The sequence below is a fragment of the Haliotis cracherodii genome, unplaced genomic scaffold (genome assembly GCF_022045235.1).
Source record: "Haliotis cracherodii isolate W230 unplaced genomic scaffold, xgHalCrac1.p SCAF_12, whole genome shotgun sequence".
Classification (NCBI taxonomy): Eukaryota; Metazoa; Mollusca; class Gastropoda; order Lepetellida; family Haliotidae; genus Haliotis; species Haliotis cracherodii.
In genome coordinates this window covers 36,641,661-36,665,240 of record NW_027266267.1, presented here as the reverse complement: position 1 = coordinate 36,665,240, position 23,580 = coordinate 36,641,661, and the positions used below count along the sequence as shown (strand labels likewise).

Genomic DNA, 23,580 nt, shown 5'->3' with positions numbered 1-23,580 from the left:
TACAATGTGTGAAGCCCATTTCCCCCCGCCGTGATATTGCTGGAATTTTGCTAAAAGCGGCGTAAAACCATACTCACTCACTCAATTGGAAAGAAAGCGAAGGTATCAAAGTGTTCTTCGCTGAGGGTAGATTGATTTAAAAGTCCGGCACCGCAGTCAAAGAGCTAATGGCGGTACAGTTCCTGTTCATGTGACGCCGCAGTCACCTTTATCACATCACCCATAAGCAATGTAGTTCGGACCAGACAAAACCAGTGATTGATAATATGAGCAACGTCACATTCCATCGGGGTACTATGAGACGCTGTCAACAAAGTCACCGACCCCCCGAGACTGACCCCCGATCCCTTTTAGTCCCTTCAGCAATGAAACCGACAAGAGAGGAAGAGAAGATATTTTTAGAATTGTTACACGAAAAAGACTAGAGACGAAGGGAAGATCTTTTAAATTTAGAATTGTTAGTATTTCAATTTCAGCAATGAAAACGACAAGAGACGAAGAGAAGATAATTTAGAATTGTTACACGAAAACGACAAGAGACGAAGGGAAGATCTTTTAAATTTAGAATTGTTACACGAGAGACTTGCGTTTTTTGTTGGTTAGCAACTCTCAGAACAATATTTTTCCTTTTTTCAATTTCAGCAATAAAACGACAAGAGAAGAAGGGAAGAGAAGATCTTTTTAATTTAGATTTGTTCCCGAGAGACTTGCGTGTTTTTTATTACGAGTTAGCAACTCTCAGAACAATATTTTTCCTTTTTTCAATTTCAGCAATGTAAACGACAAGAGACGAAGGGACGAGAAGATCTTTTTAATTTAGAATTGTTCCATGAGAGATTTGCGTTTTTTTGTTAGTTAGCAGCTCTCAGAACAATATTTTTCCTTTTTTTTCAATTTCAGCAATAAAAACGCCAAGAGAAGATCTCTTTTATTTAGTAAGTGACTTTCTTTTTTGTTACAAGTTAGCAGCTCTACGAACAGAATTGTTTTCCTCTCTTTCAATTTCAGCAATAAAAACGCCAAGAGTAGACGGAAAGAGAAGAACCGCTTTAACTTTAACTTTGTACATTTATTGTAACTATTTTGCTTACTATTCAATGAAACACAAAGCAACTTATAATTCATATAATTATTACAATCTTTCTAGCCGACTTATGTGAGACAAAAATTCTGTTTCGTTTTTTAGGGGAAAACGTGCAAACCATGTAAATGCATGAAAAGTGTTTATCTCTGATTTCACGTATTGATATGAAAACCTTGATATACACTGTTTTAACACTGTCGCCGTATTTAATATACTCAGCCTCAATAGAAAGGAAACACGGTAGGATCAGTTTAACAAGACCCACAAACTCCCAACCCCCAGTGGCATACGTTTAATAGATTAAACACAGTCCTTTGATCTAGAAACATTATCCAACTTTTAATTATCAATGATTTAACTCTTTAATCATATCCTGCTTGAGGTCCCTCCCCGAGTACGCCCGCACCTACCCCCTGCTGTGACCTTGACACTGAGGCAACGTCAAAAAGTAATTACGTTGACTTGATAAAAGACGAGCACGTTGGAGGAGCAACAAAGCCTTCTTCAGGAGTTTCTGTTGGCACCGATGTAGTTACCTCAAACTCACTCGTCCATATAAATCGAGTTTGATAATCACTGTTCAGGGCTCGAGTATTTTATGTGTGGACCTGTTCGGAAAATTATATGTCATTGGTGAATGTTTTTGTTACCGTGTATAGTATGTCTGTTTGGGGTTGAGTGAGTGTCAGCTGAGGCCCTCATCGAGTGTGAGATATATCTTCAGGTTATTCTGTTTTTCTAGTGATTTACTAGAATCTTTATGTAACAGAGCAGCTGTCAGGGTCCGCATTGTGACAACTGACCTTGCCTGGCTTTTAACTGATGACGTCAGTGAGTTGGAGTATATGCCGAGATGGTTAAGTCACCAGTTTCCTAATATTCAATCCAAGTGTTTGTATACTAGGCTGTAAGTGATATGCACATGTAGTTTTGGTTGTTTGGTTATTTAACATCGTATGTTGATAACTTTGTGACCTATACAATTAAAACTTATATTTTTTATTTTGTTTGTTGTTTAACGCCGCGCTTAGCACTTATCCCAGGGATATGACAGCGGTCTGTCAATAATCGAGTATGGCCAGACAATCCGATGATTGACATTATGAGCATCAATCTACGTCATCTTTCTGGAGGAAGAAAACCCGATAGGATGCAGGCTTCACCAGGTGAAACCCACGAGCAAGGGAATGGTGCTGACTAACCATGGATCATAAACAGGGGGGATATGGGATTCGAACCTACATTCATAGGTATGCTTAAGGACACTAAGAATTACATAATTGGGACACTCGTCATATTCGTTAAAAACGTTAAAATATGAAAGTATAATTGGCCTGTACAAAAGGATACTGACATAATTCACTCGTCACCTGCATGGTTGTGAGGGTTAGTGTGGTAGCCTGGTGGTTAAAGTGTTCGATCATCACGCCGTAGACCTGGGGTTGATTACCTCCATGGGTACAATGTGTGGAGCCCAATCTTGGCATTGCCACCTCTGGAGTGTTAGCTTCTGATGTCACTGTGAGACAGGGCTATTGTAGAGACTCACATCTGTCTTGCCTGTTATACACCGTGAAGCCCAGTTAATCCCCGTCAACTCACTCTGAAAATATCTAGACTAACGCATCATTGGTTGGTGGAAAGTTCCCTTCATTATACAGACGTCCACAAACGTAACTGTCTGGGAGTTACCTTAACTCACAGTGAAAATAACTGGATTAACAATCATTGGTTGGTAGTAATGTTCCCTTTATTATACAGACGTCCACAAACGTAACTGTCCAGGAGTTACCTTAACTCACAGTGAAAATAACTGGATTAACAATCACTGGTTGGTAGTAATGTTCCCTTCATTATACAGTGAGTGAGTGAGTGAGTGAGTATGGTTTTACGCCGCTTTTAGCAATATTCCAGCAATATCACGGCGGGGGACACCAGAAATGGGCTTCACACATTGTACCCATGTCGGGAATCGAACCCGGGTCTTCGGCGTGGCGAGCGAACGCTTTAACCACTAGGCCACCAGACCGCCCCTCATTATACAGACGTCCACAAACGTAACTGTCTGGGAGTTACCTTAACTCACAGTGAAAATAACTGGATTAACAAGTCATTGGTTGGTAGTAATGTTCCCTTCATTATACAGACGTCCACAAACGTAACTGCCCAGGAGACGAGGTTTGCGGATTAACGGGTTCCAAATGAACAGGGTCCGAGTTAACGAGGTTTCACTGTGTTTGAGCTACTTCACACAAGATTATTCATTTACAAGAGGACAATATTCTTGAGCACTGAACACAAGTGTCTCTATTGTTTCATACAGAAACTACCAAACTATCATGTAATCACAAGGTGTTAAACTAGTTATTTGATAGAGCTATTTTCCCGTGAAAATATGACATGCGTGAAAAACGTACAGCAACGAATGCCATGCTTAATGAAGCAGCAGGAATGTAATATGTTGGAGAGGTACACGGAAATAGAAGGTGTTTATTAATTTCAACGTAATGAGCAAGCTTGTTGATATCACTTCAGCTGTTTCCATGACAGTATATGTGTTGACATGGTGCGTCATTTGGTAAATGACGTTCATGTGGTTGAAAATTATGAGGTAGAAGATATGTTTGTTTTATTTTTGTAGAGTGTGACTTTGTATGGGGCTTATTCCTGATCAGGAAACTAACTCTTCCGATTTGGAATGGGGGTCTGAGGGTGTAGATAACTTAAAAGAATTTAGACTCCAACAAGTCCGACTAACGCTCCACCATAGGCCTCACCCACACACACCCACACCGTCCACCATAAACACACATGCATACCCTAGCCATCAACACCCCCCACCCACCCACTTACCACCAGACACCCTCCACCACACCCACATACTGACACATATACACACGTTCACACCCACATATTAACACACCTTGCCCACCAACATCCACAAACACCCTCCACCACACCCACATATTAACACACACCCTAACACACCTACCCCACCCACGCCCACAGACACCCCCACCACACCCACATACTGACACATATACACACGTTCACACCCACACCCACATATTAACACACACTCCAACACACCTACCACACCCATACCTACATATTAACACACACTCCAACACACCTACCCCACCCACGCCCACAAACACCCTCCACCACACCCACATACTGACACATATACACACGTTCACACCCACACCCACATATTAACACACACTCCAACACACCTACCCCACCCTCCGCCACATCCACATACTGACACATATACACACATACCCAAGTTCTGCCTCCATTCCTATTCTCCAAAAGTTAACCCCCCGACCCCCACCAACTCCACTACCCACAGGTGCTCACCCACGTGACAGATGTGATAACTTGTGAGATTGTCCGAGAGTTTACGAGAATTGACAATTACCACAGTCAAGTTTCTCTCCGTCCTATCCCCATACATCTACTCTTACAATCACCACCGTCTACCAGCCCCTCCCCTCCCCTCCTCTCTCCTCACCCCCAGGGGCGGCCAGCTGACCACATGAGTGTTGTATTGGGGTCTGGGGATTACCAAAGGTGCCAGGTCTTGCTAACGACCGTGTCAAGACTTTGCCTTGCACCATTATTCCCCAATATATCCTCGTTAATTCGCCATCGAGTAAACACTTGGACTTTGATGAGCACTATCTGCTGACGGACACAAAGGTATAGCACAACTGGGTATAGATAAGAGCTGGCGATGAGCAGGGAGCTGATTTGATCCGCAACAGGAACACCGATTGCCCAATAGATAAAAGCAGAGGAGGGGTCTTCTCATGATGTCAAATGTTTTTATTGTAACGATTCTCTTTATCGAGCATTTTGTAGATACATGGTCCCTCATCATTGGCCAACCCCCAGATCCTATTTTTTCGCTTATCGTTTGCATGCTCTGTTGGATTCCGTTCCGCTTTTTAGTGCGATATTGATGTCAACGTTTGTTCTTTTGACTTCTCATTAATATATATTGCCATCTTCCTGGAGAAACAGATGAAAAGCAACATTTTCAGATCAATCGTTACAATGAACAACAATGAATGAGTTGAGCACAAAATTACAAATGTTATCAAAACGTTACTGATCGCCTATTCTTGGTAGAGCGACCGCCCGCGTCATACCAAAAGACGTTCAAAGATGGTGTTTATTGTTACCCTGTCTTGCGCTCGCCATTAAGGGGCTAAAACAAGGACTGGCCGGCTCGGAGTCAGTATACTGTGTCTGAGTGGGGTATTCATGTTGAACTGCGGCATGGTATCTCAGTGAGCTAGCTCTATAAATCAGCATCGGACTAGTACAAGCAGACACACACACACACACACACACACACACACACACACACACACACACACACACACACACACACACACACACCATTTCTTGTTTGTTTAATTTTTAGCTGTATACTTGTGACCATAATTGATAAATGATACCATTGTTGACCGTTCACAAATTAATACTGCGCTCTTATTCAACTAACATATATTTGACAATACATTTATAAATAGGGTTAATCCTATAAAAGATATCACGGGGCTTTTCACGGTACACGGTACATTACACCGATTTCAAATACCGGGATATCCAGAAACTTTTGAGACGACCCCCGTGATAAACAGACGACGGCAGCAGACGACAGTGTCTCAATTACCTGTTGGTGAAGTTCAACAGAAACGAGCAGAAGTTACGGGCTAGAGGCAAGCTATTACAAGGAAGAGCGTCTGGAGACAGATCGGCGTAACTTGCTTTGTGACTGATTACAGTTTTATGAGCAAACTGTAATGGCAGATTTTGCCAGATTAACCTTAATTTATTTCAGTAAAAAGAGGAGGACGACCAGCTTTGGACTGTAATGTTACGGTTGTAATTGTACAGTGTGTTTGTGCACCAATCGTTCCATTCATGGTCTGTTGACAAAAAGCTGTGTTTAATGTATATTTTAGTTGAATAAGACGGCCATTACAATGCTAATGTGATCTTGGTGTTTGATTTGAGTTCATGACAAGACAATGGGGGATTTAAGTGGAGGTCGTGGGCGTCAGTTCCACAGTGGTGGATCAAGGACTTTGTTAAATTGGGTCCACATTTGGGGATTTGACAGTCAGGTACGGGATCACAGATGGACATATGGTCTTGACAATTGTCATCAGAACCTCTTGCGTCACCGGCACACATCCCTGTCTGAAAAAATCTTAAATTCATTCTCTTGACATGTAATAGAGGTATTGTAATAACAGTGGTAATAACCACAGTAGTAGTATAAAATACAAAAGGAATACAAAAGGAATGGAATGGAAATATGAAGTTTTACGTCGCAAAGGCTTTCAGTCATAGCGCGACGTTCTATCAGTAATATACTCATCATGTCAAGACAATTTGACAATTTAAATGTATATGCATTTCTAGTAAAAACAAACAGACAAAAATGAAATGTAGATATTCCTGATCTAGATGCGAAAGTTTCAAAACAACTAATTATTTCTGGACATATCGGATTTACTGTATTTACTATATTAAGTAAATTACTACGCACTCGTAGACTTTGATAGATGTATTGTAATATCTTAGTTAATTTTTGACTAGGAATGTCATTAATTTTGTTCATGGAATAGTGGTTCTTGGTGATATCAGACATATATTTCAATCTTAGGTTGTCGTAAATTGGACATTTAAACAAAAAGTGTAATTTTTTTTCAATATGGTTTTCGCAGAATGAACAAAAAATGCATATCCTTAGGAATAGAGGAGAAGCGACCCCTGTTGCACATCAAATCATTTAACCCTTTTAATCATTTAGTCGAATGTGATACCTATGACATAGTAACACGGGGGACCCGATTTGTTGTCGTGGCCTCCTTAAAGTGAGTGAGTGAGTGAGTATGGTTTTACGCGGCTTTTAGCAATATTCCAGTAATATCACGGCGGGGGACATCAGAAATGGGCTTCACACATTGTACCCATGTCGGGAATCGAACCCAGGTCTTCGGCGTGACGAGCGAACGCTTTAACCACTAGGCTACCCGACCGCCCCGGCCTCCTTAAATATGAACATACATATAGTTATAACTATAAGGGCTATGTGCGGCGATTTACTGAATCAGTACCATTTCCCCATTTCACGTTAAAGCGATGTGTATTGTTGCTTCTACGTGATTTATATATTCCATAACTTTTTAAAATTTGAAGAAGCAGGGCTTTAACCCTTTTATACTTATACTATTCATGTGTCTCTTTGCTGCTATTACAAAATGATTTAGAAACTTGTTAGTAAGCCCTCCCAGAAGAATTTCTTTCTTATTAAACTGAATAATATGTCAGTCACTTAATAACTGTATTAGATCTTCCCAAAATTTGTTGACAATTGTATATTGCATATATTTTCTTTTGCTTTTTCACAGAATGAGCAGGTATCGTTGTCGACGAGTTTCATTTTTAACAATTCTCTTTTAGTGTAAATAATGTGTAAGAATTTGACTTGAAGAATAAGTAATTTGGTTTCCTGCGTGTTTTTTCTATGTTGCAAAAACGTTTGTCCCAAATGTATATTATTATTTAGCTCTGTTTCCCATATCTCGCACACTGCTGGTAGATTTGGGATAAAGTCCTTGTGAATTGCACACATCTGTATATTCCTTTCTGATAACAGTGATTGATTATTTTAGTTAATGATTCAGCCCCAGTGGTTGAATAAAGACTTCATTTATGTTTTCATCGTTTAAGATATAATTCTGTAATGTATTTTTACCAAGCACCCATAGGATTGTCAACCTGAAATTGTTTCCAAATATTCCCACATCTTTTAAAGGGAAGCCACAAAGGTTATAGGTTGTATTTTTGAAAGATGTCGTTTAAGAGCAGATATCTTAAAGGAGTCAATAAAAGTTCTAACATTTAACATTCTATGTCCACCCTCTACATATTTCCAAGTTAGATTTATTTGGGTTTTTTAAAAATCTTATCCTTCTTATCATTCCATATAAATTTTAAATGTACACCGTTTATCGCTGTAGTAAATTCTTTATGGGGGTTTGGGAGAGATATTAGTATATGAACTGAAAATGCCAATGTTTTAATTACAGTATTTTTGCCAATTAAAGCAAGGTTTCTCCAATTAAAAAGAATTCTTTTGATTGTTTCAATACGTTTTCTGGTGTTTATCACCCACAAATCTGTTAAATGGGGATTTAGTATAATTCCTAATACTTCAATATCTCCATCATGCCAGTCTAAATTTAAGTCTTGATTGGTATTTCGTTGACTTCCTGCCATTGATCCTATTGTATAACGTGTTTATGGCTTCGTTAAGAGAGGCATCAGAGCCTTCTAGAAATAATTCAATATTGTCGGCATACTGTCCTAGTTCATGTCCTGTGCCATTTAAGGTAATTCAATGTAAATGGTTATTTGTCCTTATCATAATACCTAATATCTCAAATAAAAATAAAAATAAATAGGGTGAAAGTGGATCTCCTTGTCTACAGACCTTTTATTAAAAACAAGTTGATAGGTGTCCATTTTGTATAATACAAGTGGTGGCATTTGAAATCAGAATATGGACCCATCTTTGAATATTTTTACCGGATCCATTTTTTTCTTACACCAACATTATGAGACGCTTGAGAACTGTGCCGAATGTTTTTTCAAAGTCTATTAATAGTAATAAACCTTGCTTATACTGCCTTTCAGTTTCAAACAAAATATTAAATAATAGCCTAATATTTTCTCTTATGCATCTATCAGGAATAAATCCGGTCTGATTATCATGAATTAGTGCATTTAAAGTTTGTTTAATTTTATTTGTTATGCAAGCACTTATTATCTTGTACAGAGCACTTAATAACGATATGGTTCTCCAGTTTTTCAGCAGGCGTCTGTATTTATTTGGCTTATAATAACTCCTCTGTTCATAGTTATCGTCATATTTCAGGTCTTTCCAAATAAACTACAATTCTACTGAATATCCATCTTGACCTGGGGCCAATTGCACAAAACGATCTTAGCGCTAAGACTATTGTAAGCCTATGTTAAAATATGGGAGTTACGATCATCTTAGCCCTAACATCGCTTTGTGCAAGTGGGTCCTGGACTCTATGTTTCATAGATTTAACTTGTTCTATTTCATTCAATTCTAATTTGGAATTCAATTCCCTTTCCAAATTCAGCCAAAATTTCTTTAATTAAAATGGGGGTGACAATCTTTTGTAATATACAATAGCTGTCTTCGTCTATGTCGCCAGTGGCTGTATATAATTGCTTATAAAAACGTCCTTGTTCATTTATTATTTCGCGACCATCAGTAATTTCTTCGCCATTATCCTTTATGGTATTAATGTAATTTCTATTTTCTGAGTGACAAAAGTAATGTGTTGGTTTTTCACCTTCTTTATGCCGGGGCGGTCGGGTAGCCTAGTGGTTAAAGCGTTCGCTCGTCACGCCGAAGACCCGGGTTCGATTCCCGACATGGGTACAATTCCTTCTTCATTTATCTTTATTTAACCTCTTGCGATTTTAATCGGATGTGTCGAAGTCATTTTCCAGTCCCAAGTAAGTACTTCCAGCACAAATGTATTCTGTACTTTGATAGAGTCGATCTCGTCTCGACTCAAGGCTCATCACGATTCAATCACTAAATGTTGGATATTTAATTTAATTTTCTCGAAGTTTGTCGCGTATGTTTGGTGTTACTCATTTTTTATGTCATCGATTAAAAAAATCGGTTGTATCGAACCTCGGATAACTCGAATATATTTTCGTAGGTTTCTCTAACCTCGATACAACGGTGTTTGACTACTTTTCTATCATTATTTATCCGTTATGTGGGTTTAGAGATGCTTTTAGCCAGATTCCAGCAATATCGCAACCGGGAACTCCACAAATGGGCTTCACACATTGTAACAATATGAAGATCCGAACAAATTCGAGAACTTCGACACAAATCGTGAAGCAATGGGGGAGAATGTTCCAGTTACAGAAACTCGCTGTGCAGAGATGCTTCCCTTAGGTGTGCCAGCTCACGGGTTCGAATCCCCTACTCAGCCTCATTATGTTTCTCGGTTTGTCAGCACCATACCGTGCTCGTGGGTTAAACAAAATGTTAAACGTCTGAGACCTGCATCTCTTCGGGCTTTCTTCCCGTGAAGATACAGTTTGGAACTGGTCTTCAGCAACCCATGTTGGTCGTAAGAGGCGACTAACGAGTGGTCAGGCTCACTGACTTGGTTGATGGATATCATCGTATCCCAATGCTCGTGGTGTCAATCACTTGATTGTATGGTCCAGAAACGATTATTAACAGGCCGCTGTTACAGCTGGAATGTCCACTGAGCGCGGCGTTAAACAAACAAATAAAAGACTATCCTCCCACGGTTGACGCGCTTACATACAACAGAAACTGTTGATCCCAACTCACTCACGCTCTGAAGTTCAAGGGCATGCCAGAAACCTATGATTGTGGGTTCGAATCCCGGTTCGCCCCGATTATGTGTCTAGGTTTGTCAGCACCATACCCGTGCTCGTGGGTTTCACCGAAGTGGTAAACGTCTGAGACCTGCATCACTTCGGGCTTTCCTCCCACATTAAGCTGACACGCCGCGATATAACTGGAATACAGTTAAAAGTGGCGTTAAACCGGACTCACTCACTCACTCACTCTGAAGGTCAAGTGGAGAACGCCGATTAGTATCAACAAAGGAATTTGATTCATTTCAGCATTTTAATATACAAAAATATACAATATATTATGCATTCAATACTCTTGTCAACAATGAAAGACAGTCAACAAAATATACACCATAAACAATACGTAAATATGAGCGATAGCATGGTTATACTTTGATAAATAGCTACTATTAAGTTACTAGGAATGTGACGGCAGGTTGTCTGTACATTGTGTAACAACTGTCATGGATATATTTAATGCGATGGGTGCAATATATATTCATATACATTGAAAGACATGACATAACATTGACTAGATGGCAGATGGAATACGACCCCAGGGAAAGAATAAACTCTGTAACCACTTGTAAGAGTTCGTCTATAGACAACGACAAAACGGGAGTGGAACCAATTGTTGTCATAGTGCGGTTACGACCTGGGACTGGGATCTGTCTATACACAAGACAAAACGGAAGCGTAACCAATTGTTGTCATAGTGCGGTTACGACCTGGGACTGGGATCCGTCTATACACAAAGACAAAACGGAAGTGTAACGAGTCGTAATATTTTGGTTACGAACTGGGATCCGTCTATTCACAAAAGTGTAACCAGTTTTTGTAATAGTTCGGTTACGACTGGGGCTGAGATCCGTCAACAGACAAATGTTCGAGGTACGACAACGTTTGCGGACAAGATGCACTATATCAGTTTAAATGGAATGTCTCGTGGATGCTACGATTTTTATCTGATGTCCTTTTAAAATCCTTGAGCAATCAAACTTGGCCAGACTGGACGATGTGAAACGGCAGACCCGAGATGCATTGTGGGTTCCTGACTTGCGAAGTAATGTCTTCCGGTTGGGAGAAACTGGGGACTACTAAAACCTGGATAGGAACTCTGAGACGGAATCTTGCCGAATGGGACGAAGCTGAACGATGGCATGGGTTGGTGCTGCATCTGGAAATCCGTTGAAGGGGAGGATACAAAATGTGGACTTGGTAACGAAGTGCGGAATGCGGAATTGAGCTGCATGTTGGATATCGAATGAGAGAGTCCTTGCTGAGGATTTTGGACAGGGCTGACTTTTCTTGACTTGGGTTTGTTGTCATCGCTGGTCAGTTTTGAGATGCTGAAGTCCGATTTAGGGGATGTTTTCTTGACCTTCTCTGGTGGGGATGAAGCGGAGTCGTCGCGACAGGGGAGGCACAGGCCGTTCATGACGGTACCGCTGGCAGTCAAGTACATCTGGTCACATCGCGAACAGATCTCTTTATCATCACCTGGAGAAAGGAAGTTCATATATTAGAGTGAGTCAATGGGTGAGTGAGTGAGTTGGGTTTAACGCCGCTTTGAACAGTATTCACGGCGTGTCAACTTAATATTGGAAGGAAAGCTTAAGTGATGTAGATCTCTGACGTTTACTACTTTGGCGAAATCCACGAGCACGGGTATGGTGCTGACAAAATCAAGAAACATAATCGGGGAAAACCGGGTCATATCTTAGAGGGGGAGAGGGAAACATAGAATGACCTGAATATTAAGATCGTCTTCTCGGGGCAGGCAGTCAGTTAAGGTTTGGGAATTTGATGTGAATATACGTTTTATAATAAATTATGTTTAAAAATTGTGTTTTGGTCTTTACGGAATAATTATTTACCTTCATGTGTCTTCATGTGAGTCTTCAGGTTACACTGTAGAGCAAATCTCTTTCCGCATAGGGTGCACTCGTGAGGTTTGTCCCCTGGAAATCACAAATTGGTCATATTAAGACACTACCTAGTTTGGGTATGAAATTTGTTTACGAAACATCCATTAACGGAAGTGTACTGAAGCATAGATTCACTGTATATTTCCTCAATATTTGCCATGCACATGATAATTACGGATAAACCACACAGAAAAACTACTGAGATTCGAACCCGTACCTGTATGCAGCAGAAGGTGGTTCTTGAGGTTGGTCTGTTTGCTGAAGCCGCGGTTGCAGACCCCGCACTTGAAGGGCCAGGAGCCGTTGTGGACGTACATGTGTGAGCGGAGGTCCCCGGGGGTAGGGAATGACTTGGAGCACATGGTGCACTTGTGGGGTTTCTCCTGGAGACAGAAAACATGAAGACATTGTCACACAGGTCCTTTTTGACGTTTAGCATCCCATCGGTAAAGAGAATGAATGAGTTAAGATTTACGCCGCGATATTATTATTATTATTATTATTATTATTATTATTATTATTATTACACATGTGAGTCGAGCCTGGGTTTCGGTGTGGCGAGCTATATCTTTAACCACTAGGCTACAACACCAGAAGGGTGTGGAAGGGGCATCATATAAAAGACAACTTCGATCGATCGTAAAAATTCGTAATGTGTCTGGATTAAGGAGGTTCCGCTTTATAGGAAGGCCTAGAGTGGTGACGTACCTTGTTGTGCGTCATGCGGTGGTAGTAGAGGTTGGAGGAGGCGGTGAAACACTTCCCGCACACCTTGCACTGATGGGGCTTCTCGCCAGAGTGGATGCGACGGTGCGTGTTCAGTGACGAGGACGTGGAGAATGCCTTGCCGCATACGTCACAGGCGTGAGGCTTCTCACCTGGAATACAGAGGTACCGATTACACAAGCTGTTATGGAATGTGGGCGTTGCGAAATAACAATGAATCAAATGCTTGCGTTGCGTTACTTAATGCCGTCAGTATGATCAGTAAAATTGCTGACGTTGTAAGTTTCCAATTGCTGACTTGTTTCAATTTGCTTTATGACATTTGCTCAAATGATTGCGTTGCGTTACTTAATACGGTCAGTATGATTCAGTAAAATTGCTGACATGGTATTTTTAAATTTGCTTTATATAGAATAGACCTACATGTGTGCCTGCGATGTTAAAAATTTACGACAGTCGTATAATTCTAATAATAGTATTGTAATACCTGTATGAGTTCTCATATGGCGTTTCAGCAGAGAAGGTCTGTCGAACTTTTTGCCACAGACTTCACATGGTAGCCATGTCCTTTCACGGTTTCTCTTCACCGGAAGTTGAGATCCGGGTGAAACGGAAGTGACGTCACGTGGAGTCGATGTGAGGGGAGAAATCTCCTTGGGTCCCTGTGGGCGAAGATTGATATTTTTAAATAACCGTTTTCGATCAATTATTATTTAATAAAGATTTTCTTTTCTATTTCAAGTTAATTAAAGTTGGTGATTTGTGACAATAGTGTTTGTTTAACTTACGGAATATGTAGAGCTGACGTCATCACTGGAGGTGACGTCACTGCCAGCAGATCGACAATCATCGTCTCTCCCGAGTGGTGACGAAGTCGTGTGGGTGCTTGGCGAACAGATAGGGGAGACAACTTTGACTGGTGAGGGAAGTCTTGGCAAAGGGGATATCACTCGTTCTGGTTCTGTGAAAAAAAATACAAGAACTTTAGTATACAGTACAGTTTAAAAGAGAAATATAAGAAATTATATATCTTTAACACACGCACCTGTTTAATATATATTAAAATTTTTTTGCAAGCATTAGAAAATATATGTACCTGATTTGAATGATTCGCTCTCGGAGCTACAGACATCTACTGGGGAATCGCTCTCGACGTCCATATTCTCTTCTTTAATCTCACGTTCCGGGGTTGTGTCTTTTGGTTCAGGAACATCGAAGAACGCAACGATCTCATCGTTCGGTCGAACTGGTTTGACGATCTTGAAGACGGGCTCTCCTTTTTCTAATGTTCCAACGATGTTGACGTCAGCTGGATTCTTAGACGCTTTGACAAACCGGATCCAGTTGCAGTGTCTGACCTCTCTGGTGTCGACCTCTTGAATTACGTCATAGCATCCCAACGTACGTCTCACCTGAAAAATAATACGCTTAACATGTCACCCTATGTTTCAACTCTTTTTAAAATTTAATTTTTCAAAACTAATCGTATTGGGATAATCATTCATTGCTAAATACCCGCAATCTAAAATTAGTCCTAACGGTTTCAAATGGAAATTGTCGGCCCTTTGATGACTTAATGATAACTTGAAAATTCTAATATCTTCCGCCATTCGTCCCAAACAGACCTCAGAAGATTGAGAAGCAGATGGACAAGGGAAATGGGCTACTCCAGTTTCAACCTTTGACCTCTCTTACACAATACTGAGTCAAACACTATTCAACAATCTGATTAGTCCACTAAGAGTGTGAATGGGCCGAGTCCGAGGAGGCTGAATTAGAGGCTGAGCCTCACACAAGGCCCGGATTGAATAACGCCGACCATTACGTTACGCCTCAAAGCGACAACATGTCTCAAAGTGTGGTCATTCTTGGTCAACAATGGTCATCGCGCCCTAATCAATTACTAGGCGGGATTGTATTCAATCACAGCGCGTGCACTTTGTTATTATGCCGCGACGAAATTTCCGGCTGCTCGCACGTGCCGCGTAGTGATACAATTCAGAGCGGACAATTACACAGTTTTAAGCTGAAAGGAGTTTTATGTCGGGGCGCGAGCCGCGTTTAAGGGGTATAATCTTGATAATTGTGATAATGATTACCTTGTACATATTTCTAGTGAGGTAAATGTTGAAGTGATAGAATGTTACGAGTGATAATGAGATAGGAAAGACATTCTGTAACATTACTGAGAGAAGATTGTCACTTGCAGGAACAATGGCACTAACACCTTGGTGATGACTGTCATTACTATAACTGATTGATCTATTATCGATACCTATAAGAATAGTTAACCAATTGGATGAAAAGGCTTCGGCCAGTTACACTGTTGTAAAGTAAACGTTCTACTAAATAGTTTTTAAGAAATTCGTGGAAAAAATTCATTCCAATGCTGTTGACAAACAATGAAGTTGATCACACCGATTTATGTCTACGGGGTCTACATTTTTATTACAGGCGTCCCACTCATAGTGTCTAAATTAGTTTAATATGGAAAATATGATATTTTGGAATAAATGGACAACGTTCAGGTACACAGATTTCTTTGTAGCATTTTTAACAAAGAATTATTGTGTTTCAGAAAACTGATACCCAGGCGCCCCTTGCCGTATCGAATCGAATTTGGACTGGTTACGGACCCATGCTGCGATCAAGACGGTGCGCCTGTCGTGTTGGCATGTTTATAATGCTGGCGCAGCTTGATTCGGGTCGTGAACAATTTCTTGGACAAATTCACACCCTAGGGATTGCGGCGGAGGGCTGCTACAATTGTATATTTTCTCTTGGGGGAATATTTCAGAAAAAAACACCCAAAAATGCAATTCGGCGGAATTTAGTGATAACAAACGATTTTATCAATTAATGGGGTTACTTTTTACAATGAGGAGTAGTTGAGTTTAAGTGTACTTGCAGATATATTTTCTTTTTTTAAATAATCCCTTTGTACAGAAATATTTGTCAGTGTAAGGATTCATATCCTTTCAGGGAAGTCAATTTCAACTTTTCCCAAATTTATCACCCCTCCCCGCTCCCCTCCCTTGAGACACCCTATAGCTCCTGTGGATTTCCCTCACCCCGGGCCAATAGTATCTCACTTCTGCACTATTGCGTCATGCTAAGATATCCTTGTGCAGTCAAAATAGCCGACCAAATAAACAAAATCTGCTCTAGCATAAACTGTGATGTCCCAAGAGATTTCAAATTCCAGTAGCTGATTAAGATACATTAGTTTCAATTAGCCTAAAATGTATTTGTTTTCAGTCGAAAATGGCATCGCACCGGGGTGTGACAAGGCGCTGTTCTTACTTTTCATCTTTTAAATTCGGAACAATACATATCGCGCAGTAAAATCGTAAAATGTGGTCAATTCGTTTCAAATTATTATATAGAGATGTCTTTAAGAGACTTAAGAACTGTAGTGTCAATGGCGACATAATTGAATGATGGGTGGACATCTCTTTATTTGCCACCCAAGATAAAGACACTACTATCTGTACCGAAATGTCAGATTTCAACCAAATGAATAGCTGAAATTTTGTCAAGATATGAATATTTGTTTACGCTCAGTTGAAATAAATACCTAGCAAAACCAGTCTTGTAAGTTTGTGTGGACCTCGTGCGGTGTCGAGCCCCGATCGGGATAAACCCTTGACACAACACGACTCCTTATAAAAACTGACCGATCAATTACCTACACTACATACAGCGCTATCACACCTCGTAACACAGAGCTAATCACTGTATTGTCAATATTGTTTGAACAGGTAACAATGCTGTCACAACTGATAGAGAACGCGTCACTGGTTATGAGGATTTAAGTATGCATTCCCGCTGCGATTCCGCAGTTCGTTGGATATTTTCACTTTTTGTATAAACACATCCCCTGCGTAGATATGTTGGATGTGTTATTCTTGCTAGGCTATACGATCTGAAGAGAGATTAACTGAGGCTATTTTCTCACGTTCAAAAATGTTTTCAGTGAATGGATATCGATAGGGATAATTATGCACGTGCTTTTTTAGTCAAAATGAAACATCAAACCACTGCACCTGTACTGTGTTTTGTAATGACTTTTATATTGCTGCAGGTACGTGCTAATATTTTGTCTGTAACAATGAACGCTAATAAAAATTGCACAATAAACGAAAATGTTTACCAAAAAAAATAAAACATGACTTTACAAATAAAGTAGATCGATCTATACATGTTATTTTTAAGAATCCATTCATGAATAGCAAACAAAACTCGGACTGGCATATATCGTTACATAAAAAAACTTCTTTAATGATGTTGAATTTGGGAATGCCTGTTTTAATCATATCGCCGATGTTAAAATACTACGCTGACTCACAGACCTATTATACAAGTCCGTGGTTGGCTATAAGGTGCCTGATGGATGTATCAAGTTATTTATAATTGATCGTCCGGTGTTGTTACAGTGATAACCTAACCGAGACCGTGAACTCTATCTTCCGGAAATGTTTTCTTATCTACACTGCAGACTTCCTACTTTCATTTCAAAGCTGGCGTTTTATGTAACGATCCCCGGAGACGAGTGTCAGTTCTTGTGACTAAATCTCATACTTTACACCAGGCAATACTGAGGAATGTCACGATAATACGATTAATCGGTTCCCCTAAACGTTACAGCACTTGAACATAACAATGAAGGAAAGAAGCGACAACCCTGTTGTACCCCACTTTAAAAAAAAAATGAATAAATTATATTGAAAACTATATTTTTCTTATATATATTATGGATTTTGACATATGCACTTTGAACTAATTGTTCATGTGGTGAAGCTACACATTGCCGTGTTAACTGATATAAAACCTTGTATGATAGCTGTTGTCCCGTGCAAGATTCAAGTTCAGTTTCAGAGGAGGTTTAACATGTGGTCGATGGGGATTATATAAAATAAGCTCTTTAATGAGGAACAATCACTGACGGCCACTACTGCATCTGTTTCCTTCCATGAAGGAAGTATGGACAGACCATGTGGTCACCAGATGGCTACGTACCTATCTTTGATATACCCAAGTCTCACAATTAGGGTGCTTATCCCTACATGGCGCTAATTTAAGATTTTACATTTGACTTGGCCAACAGTCAGGTACTCGACATAGTTATATGACGTGACCTCGAAATCTTCTTCTGGAATGTCGAAATAAAGCATTGAACCTATGCAAAAAAATCTGCATTCGACAAATATGCATTGTTGATTATGAAATATGAATTGTTTATTATCCTGCATCTAATGAGTACTTCTTGCAGAGTGAGTGACGAGGTTCGCTTAAGTATAGGATAAAAGTCTATTCGGCACATTTATCTATTTAATTTTGTGGCTACAGAAAGACAAAGTTATAGTTAAAGGTAGAACTAGTTTGTTTAAGTGTCACATGTCAGTTACTATGTATTATGTACCAGGTAAATTACATAAAGATTTATTAAAACTGAAATCCAGCCATATATCAGCTTACGATACTAAAAACTCTCAGTAGCAGAATTATAACAGAATAAATTAATTATATATTCATATACAATCATACATGTCTCGGCTGTTCAAAGAAAATATCAAACTACAGTGAGTATGCACCAAATTATCACACGTATCTATTTTATAATATTTTGCAGTTAGGAGGTAATAAAACGTTATATGACTACTGTGCTTTTGCGTCAAGAGTAATTACTATAAGGCTCTGCAGTACATCAGAAATCAATTAGACCCATCTAGACAATCAGACACTATCAGAGATATAGAAGCGTTTAAGGAAGGTGTAAAACTATTCACTTATACGGGTGGGTTGTTACCTTGGCTCGTTAGGGTGGCCAAAGGTATATGGACACTCATGTATTGTTAACGTGGCATTTTACAGGGACTAGTAATTTTCTGGCATCGTTAGGGTAATTTGTGACAATCGAGCATTGAGGAAACAAAATGCTGGACAATTAATCAAATACTTGGGGAGTTCTTTATGAGGCCCGATTGACATAAGACTGAATAGAAAACTGTCTGTTTTTCCCAATTAGGGGGATAGGGGTCGTCCCGATTGGATTTAGTTCTGCCTAAGTCGTTAGTTTAGAGATTTAGGAGTGGTAGATGGGCGTGGAAATGAATAAAAGAGAAAGGAACCCGCTGTGAATCTTTAAATAAAAAATATATACAAATATGCATGGTTTTTTTCTAGTGCCGTAATGAAAATATTTTATGACAGTTTAACTTTGAAGCATTGAAACAGAATAACCTTTCATACAGAAAATACCGTTTATACGCTCATTTTTAATATAAAATGAATAAAAATTATGTTTAGCTGTGGCATTCGCTTTTAGAAAAAATGACGATGGGTTTATATACATAAAGAAAAGTTTTTATAAAAAGTGTATATACATGTTATTTATAAGTAGGAAAACTTTATGACCTATGAGAGTATTATATGGACATATGAAAACCCGTAATCTATTAAAGTATTCATTTTGATATGCATGTATATGAAAGAAATGATTTAAAACTTACGTCTTTCTTGTCCAGCACAGAATATATCTCCAGTTTGTCGAGTTTGACATGTCCCTCGTCAGGGTAGAAGGACGTCCCCGGGCTGAGGTGCACGTTACTCCAGACGGATACAGACATCTCGAGGATGTTCTTGGGGTTGGGATGGAGCATCAACACAAGACCAAAGTCACGGGGCAGCAAAACACACGAATCCATGATTGACAGATATTTCAAAACTTTTGAAAAGTTTTCAAAGTTCTCACACTGACATTAACGAGGTTTTCGTTGCTAGTCCAAGACTTTCAGGCACATGTGGAATTGGTTCCAATCAATTGATTGAGTAACTTGGGAAGGTTTGACAGTTGGAGGAGTAATGTTTGCTTGTGATGCGGTGACCACACTGACCTCTGTTCAGTCCTGGGGAGGATTTGTAGGGACGTGACCTTACGTAATCCTGCCTGCTGATTGGTCAACCGGCGGGGGACCAGTGACAGCTATGTCCCCCGCAATGATGACCAATGGACAATTTAGAGGCATCGCGTCTATTCGTTTTCCACGGCAGTTACCCCCCTTTCGGTGTTGAAACCTGTTGCCGTAGTGGTTTTAGGGGGGTGTATTCAAGTTAACACATACTTCGGGGATGCGCCACAGGAAAGAAAAATTGACATGCATTAGGAGAAACTTACACCAATTGGACACGGTCACGTGACGTACACAAATGTCAGATGGTGGTGTTATTGTTGCTTATTCTATGGTGGTGAATTATCGGCTCTTCACGGATCTGCATCTCTATCAAATCCCCATCCATTACGACATAAATCCACATGATACTGCACCCAATTGTCTTATATTTACAATTGGACATTTACCAAATGTCAAATTAATGTACTTTGCTGGAAATAACAATCTATATACTTTGAATGACAAATCCCATATCCGCACTATTGAAATAGCGTACATTTTTATGCACTTAATGCCAACTTTACTTTCTTAACTTGAATAAATGGCATTATACGATGTTTGTTTACACATTGGTAGCCAAGAAATGAATACGCTTTTCCGGAAACAAACCTTCTGCTGCAAAGTTAAAAATCTATATTGGCATAAATCAAATAAAAATGAAATGCACATAATAAACCACAAATTTAATCAAATCAATATACAATATGTTTTTAATGTCATGAAATAATTTCTCTTGACTTAAGAAGGCTTTTGTTTGTTGTTCTCCGATAGTAATACAGTGTTGTTGTTTTTAAGAATGTTTAACATTCTAACCTCATGAAAAAGGGTCCAAGTAGTACAAGCATGAACAAATAGCAAATTTAACATGTTATTCACGACGAATTACACTTCGCTAACACTAAAATTTAATTTTAAAACACCATACAACCCAAACTGTACTTGGAGAGCTATTTTAGGCAAGTTTTATCGGTGTTGGTGGAGGGTTTTTTATCATTATGGAACATGTGTTTTACCAAGCATGCAATGTGCACGTACAGACTGCACCTAACACGTTGTATCTTTGTAAATACCTCATAGCCCCATTCAGAGACTTGGCAATTTTGTGCAAAAATAAATTGGTTCAGTGAAGACTGGGGTAAGAAATGAATTTGCAACCACATGACCACTTCCACGACAATGTTGTAAATTTGTAAAAAAAAGTAACTTTATTGATTTTTCAAAGATAAGTATCTAATAAATCCTTCAGCAGTTGGGAATTAAGCGAAACAATTTTTTAAAGTTTTGACTCAAATAAAAAATAAATAAAATAAAACCGTGTCGAAATATTCGATAAAGTGATGACAAAGCACCAGTACAGTTCTTTTCGGGATGTAATGTCGATAACATAGGATATTTTCAATTCAAAATGAAATATATGACAAAATCAATGAGAGGTTTAGTTTCTTGTGGTCCTCAGTTTATTAAGTGCCTTTTCCCAATCCTTCGACTTTTCAATGAATGTTAAAATGAAATCAAATAGAGCACGCTACGATACAGAGAAACATTAGTATAGATGTATATATTTTTGTCATACTTGATTTCAGAAATGTCACGATCTCGTTGAGTGAGTATGGTTTTCCGTCGCTTTTAGCAATATTCCAGTAACATCAGAGCGCGGGACACCAGCAATGGGCTTCACACATTGTACCCATGTGGGGAATCGAACACGGGTCTTCGGCGTGACGACGAACGTTTTAAGCACAAGGCTATCCGACCATCCACGATCTCGTTGAATGTGGAATTTATAATTATGGTCAATTTGATTTTGTTAACATTTATATTATTGTGAATATTTTTTTAGTTGTTACTTATTGAAAACTGACTGTAGTCAGTTGGCCACGGGTGAAAAACAAGATTTTCGACCCCACATTTTCCTGTATACCTTAAACCTTTTTCTATTGCATAAAAGAGGTATCTGTACACACTTTTCATTGGGTAGTAAGCTTGCAAGTGTGTGCAGGAATTTTCAGAGGGTCAAAATGACAATTGTGTACAGATACCTCCTTCATGCAATAGAAAAGGTTTAAGGTAAACAGGAAAATGTGGGAACGAAAATATCAATTAAGCCTCTTTTCCGCTGGTGGCCAACTGACCATAATATCATTATAATTCTTATAGCACACAACACGTGGTGCCGAATTACTTAACATATATGCCCTTATGTTTCAGTGAACATAGAGTAATGGCCGTTGGTTCTCTTCGGAACCATGAATCTTTAAGGAATAACGCCAGAAAAAAGGCAAAAGGCTTTTTCCTATACCCAGAAAAAGATCATATGTAGTGTTCATGTGTGTCATTTTGGTTTGAAATAAGAGTATTTTGCTGATTTCACACATCAAAATGATATCGTCAGGCTAAAATTCGATAAAGTTATGATTGATTAATTTTCTTCATTGATTAAAGGGTATATCACAGCAATCATCCTCAATTGATCTTTCGATCTGTGATCGATTACAATTGCACTTAGGAGCGGCAAAGATCAAACCCATTAATATATTTTTTTTAACTTAAAGGCAAATCCCTTTAAAAACGATAGCATGGGTAGATCCTATGTTAATCTCAATTAAGGGGACATAAACGCTGTAGGGATGAAGCATTGTGTGTATATTGTCAGACAGTCCGTCGGACAACCTGATTTCGTCTCGCACCTGCGGGGGAATCCTCACACGAAATACACTATGTTTTCATAGTGCATCATCCCAACAAGTGATTTACTAATTAAAACTCCCGCGATACACAACCCCCACCCCATACCTCACCCAGGGGTATCTCCCTCTACACATGTTTTCCCACCCCGGGGTCGTAAATGTTTATCACACTCATCAACAAAGTTGAGATCAAGTAGAAAAAAACGAAAAGTGTATTCCCGTTGTTTTTCATTAACATCAAAGACACCGCCGTTTTAAACCCGCCTCGGTCAATCACGTGATAATTGAAACAATTTGTGGTTTTATGGGACTTCCCATTGTCTGCTGTGTAAGTAAAGGCGATAGCTTCACACACTGAACTGATTAACAAGTAACGTCCTATAAAACGCCAACACTCTATTTGGTATATACATACGCTAAATGTAATTTATTACATGAGGACAGCGCACGTTAAATCCCCGAATATGAATGAATGAGTGAGTGAGTGAGTATGGTTTTACGCCGCTTTTAGCAATATTCCAGCAATATCACGGCGGGGGACACCAGAAATGAGCTTCACACATTGTACCCATGTCGGGAATCGTATGAATGAATGAATTTGGTTAGCCTGTGCTTTTTCCACAAAGTCGTACGTCGTTTTAATAGTTCTTCAGTAAAAGATCCTTTTATACAATGTTATTTTACATTAAAATAGTTGTCCATACCCGCTTTTAATTTCAACACTGCAT

The 23,580-nt window shown here is 39.3% G+C and overlaps 1 protein-coding gene across 1 annotated transcript; it reads right to left on the bottom strand.

Annotated features, from left to right (window-relative positions):
- Positions 1-11,534: 11,534 nt before the first annotated feature.
- On the bottom strand, positions 11,535-19,919 carry LOC139457345 (uncharacterized). Its single transcript, XM_071238752.1, has 8 exons — positions 19,725-19,919; positions 14,309-14,624; positions 14,001-14,173; positions 13,700-13,874; positions 13,195-13,364; positions 12,704-12,869; positions 12,436-12,519; positions 11,535-12,058 (listed from the first exon to the last, which is right to left on the bottom strand). The coding sequence occupies exons 1-8, from the start codon at positions 19,917-19,919 to the stop codon at positions 11,535-11,537; spliced, it is 1,803 nt and encodes a 600-aa protein (XP_071094853.1).
- Positions 19,920-23,580: the final 3,661 nt, after the last annotated feature.

Excerpts from the sequence above, each read along its gene's own strand:
- LOC139457345 (XM_071238752.1), bottom strand. The coding sequence starts at position 19,919 with ATGGATTCGTGTGTTTTGCTGCCCCGTGACTTTGGTCTTGTGTTGATG. Across the intron at positions 13,875-14,000 it reads ACGTCAGCTCTACATATTCC|GGACCCAAGGAGATTTCTCC; the intron begins GTAAGTTAAACA and ends CTTCGCCCACAG. Across the intron at positions 12,870-13,194 it reads ACCGCATGACGCACAACAAG|GAGAAACCCCACAAGTGCAC; the intron begins GTACGTCACCAC and ends TTCTGTCTCCAG.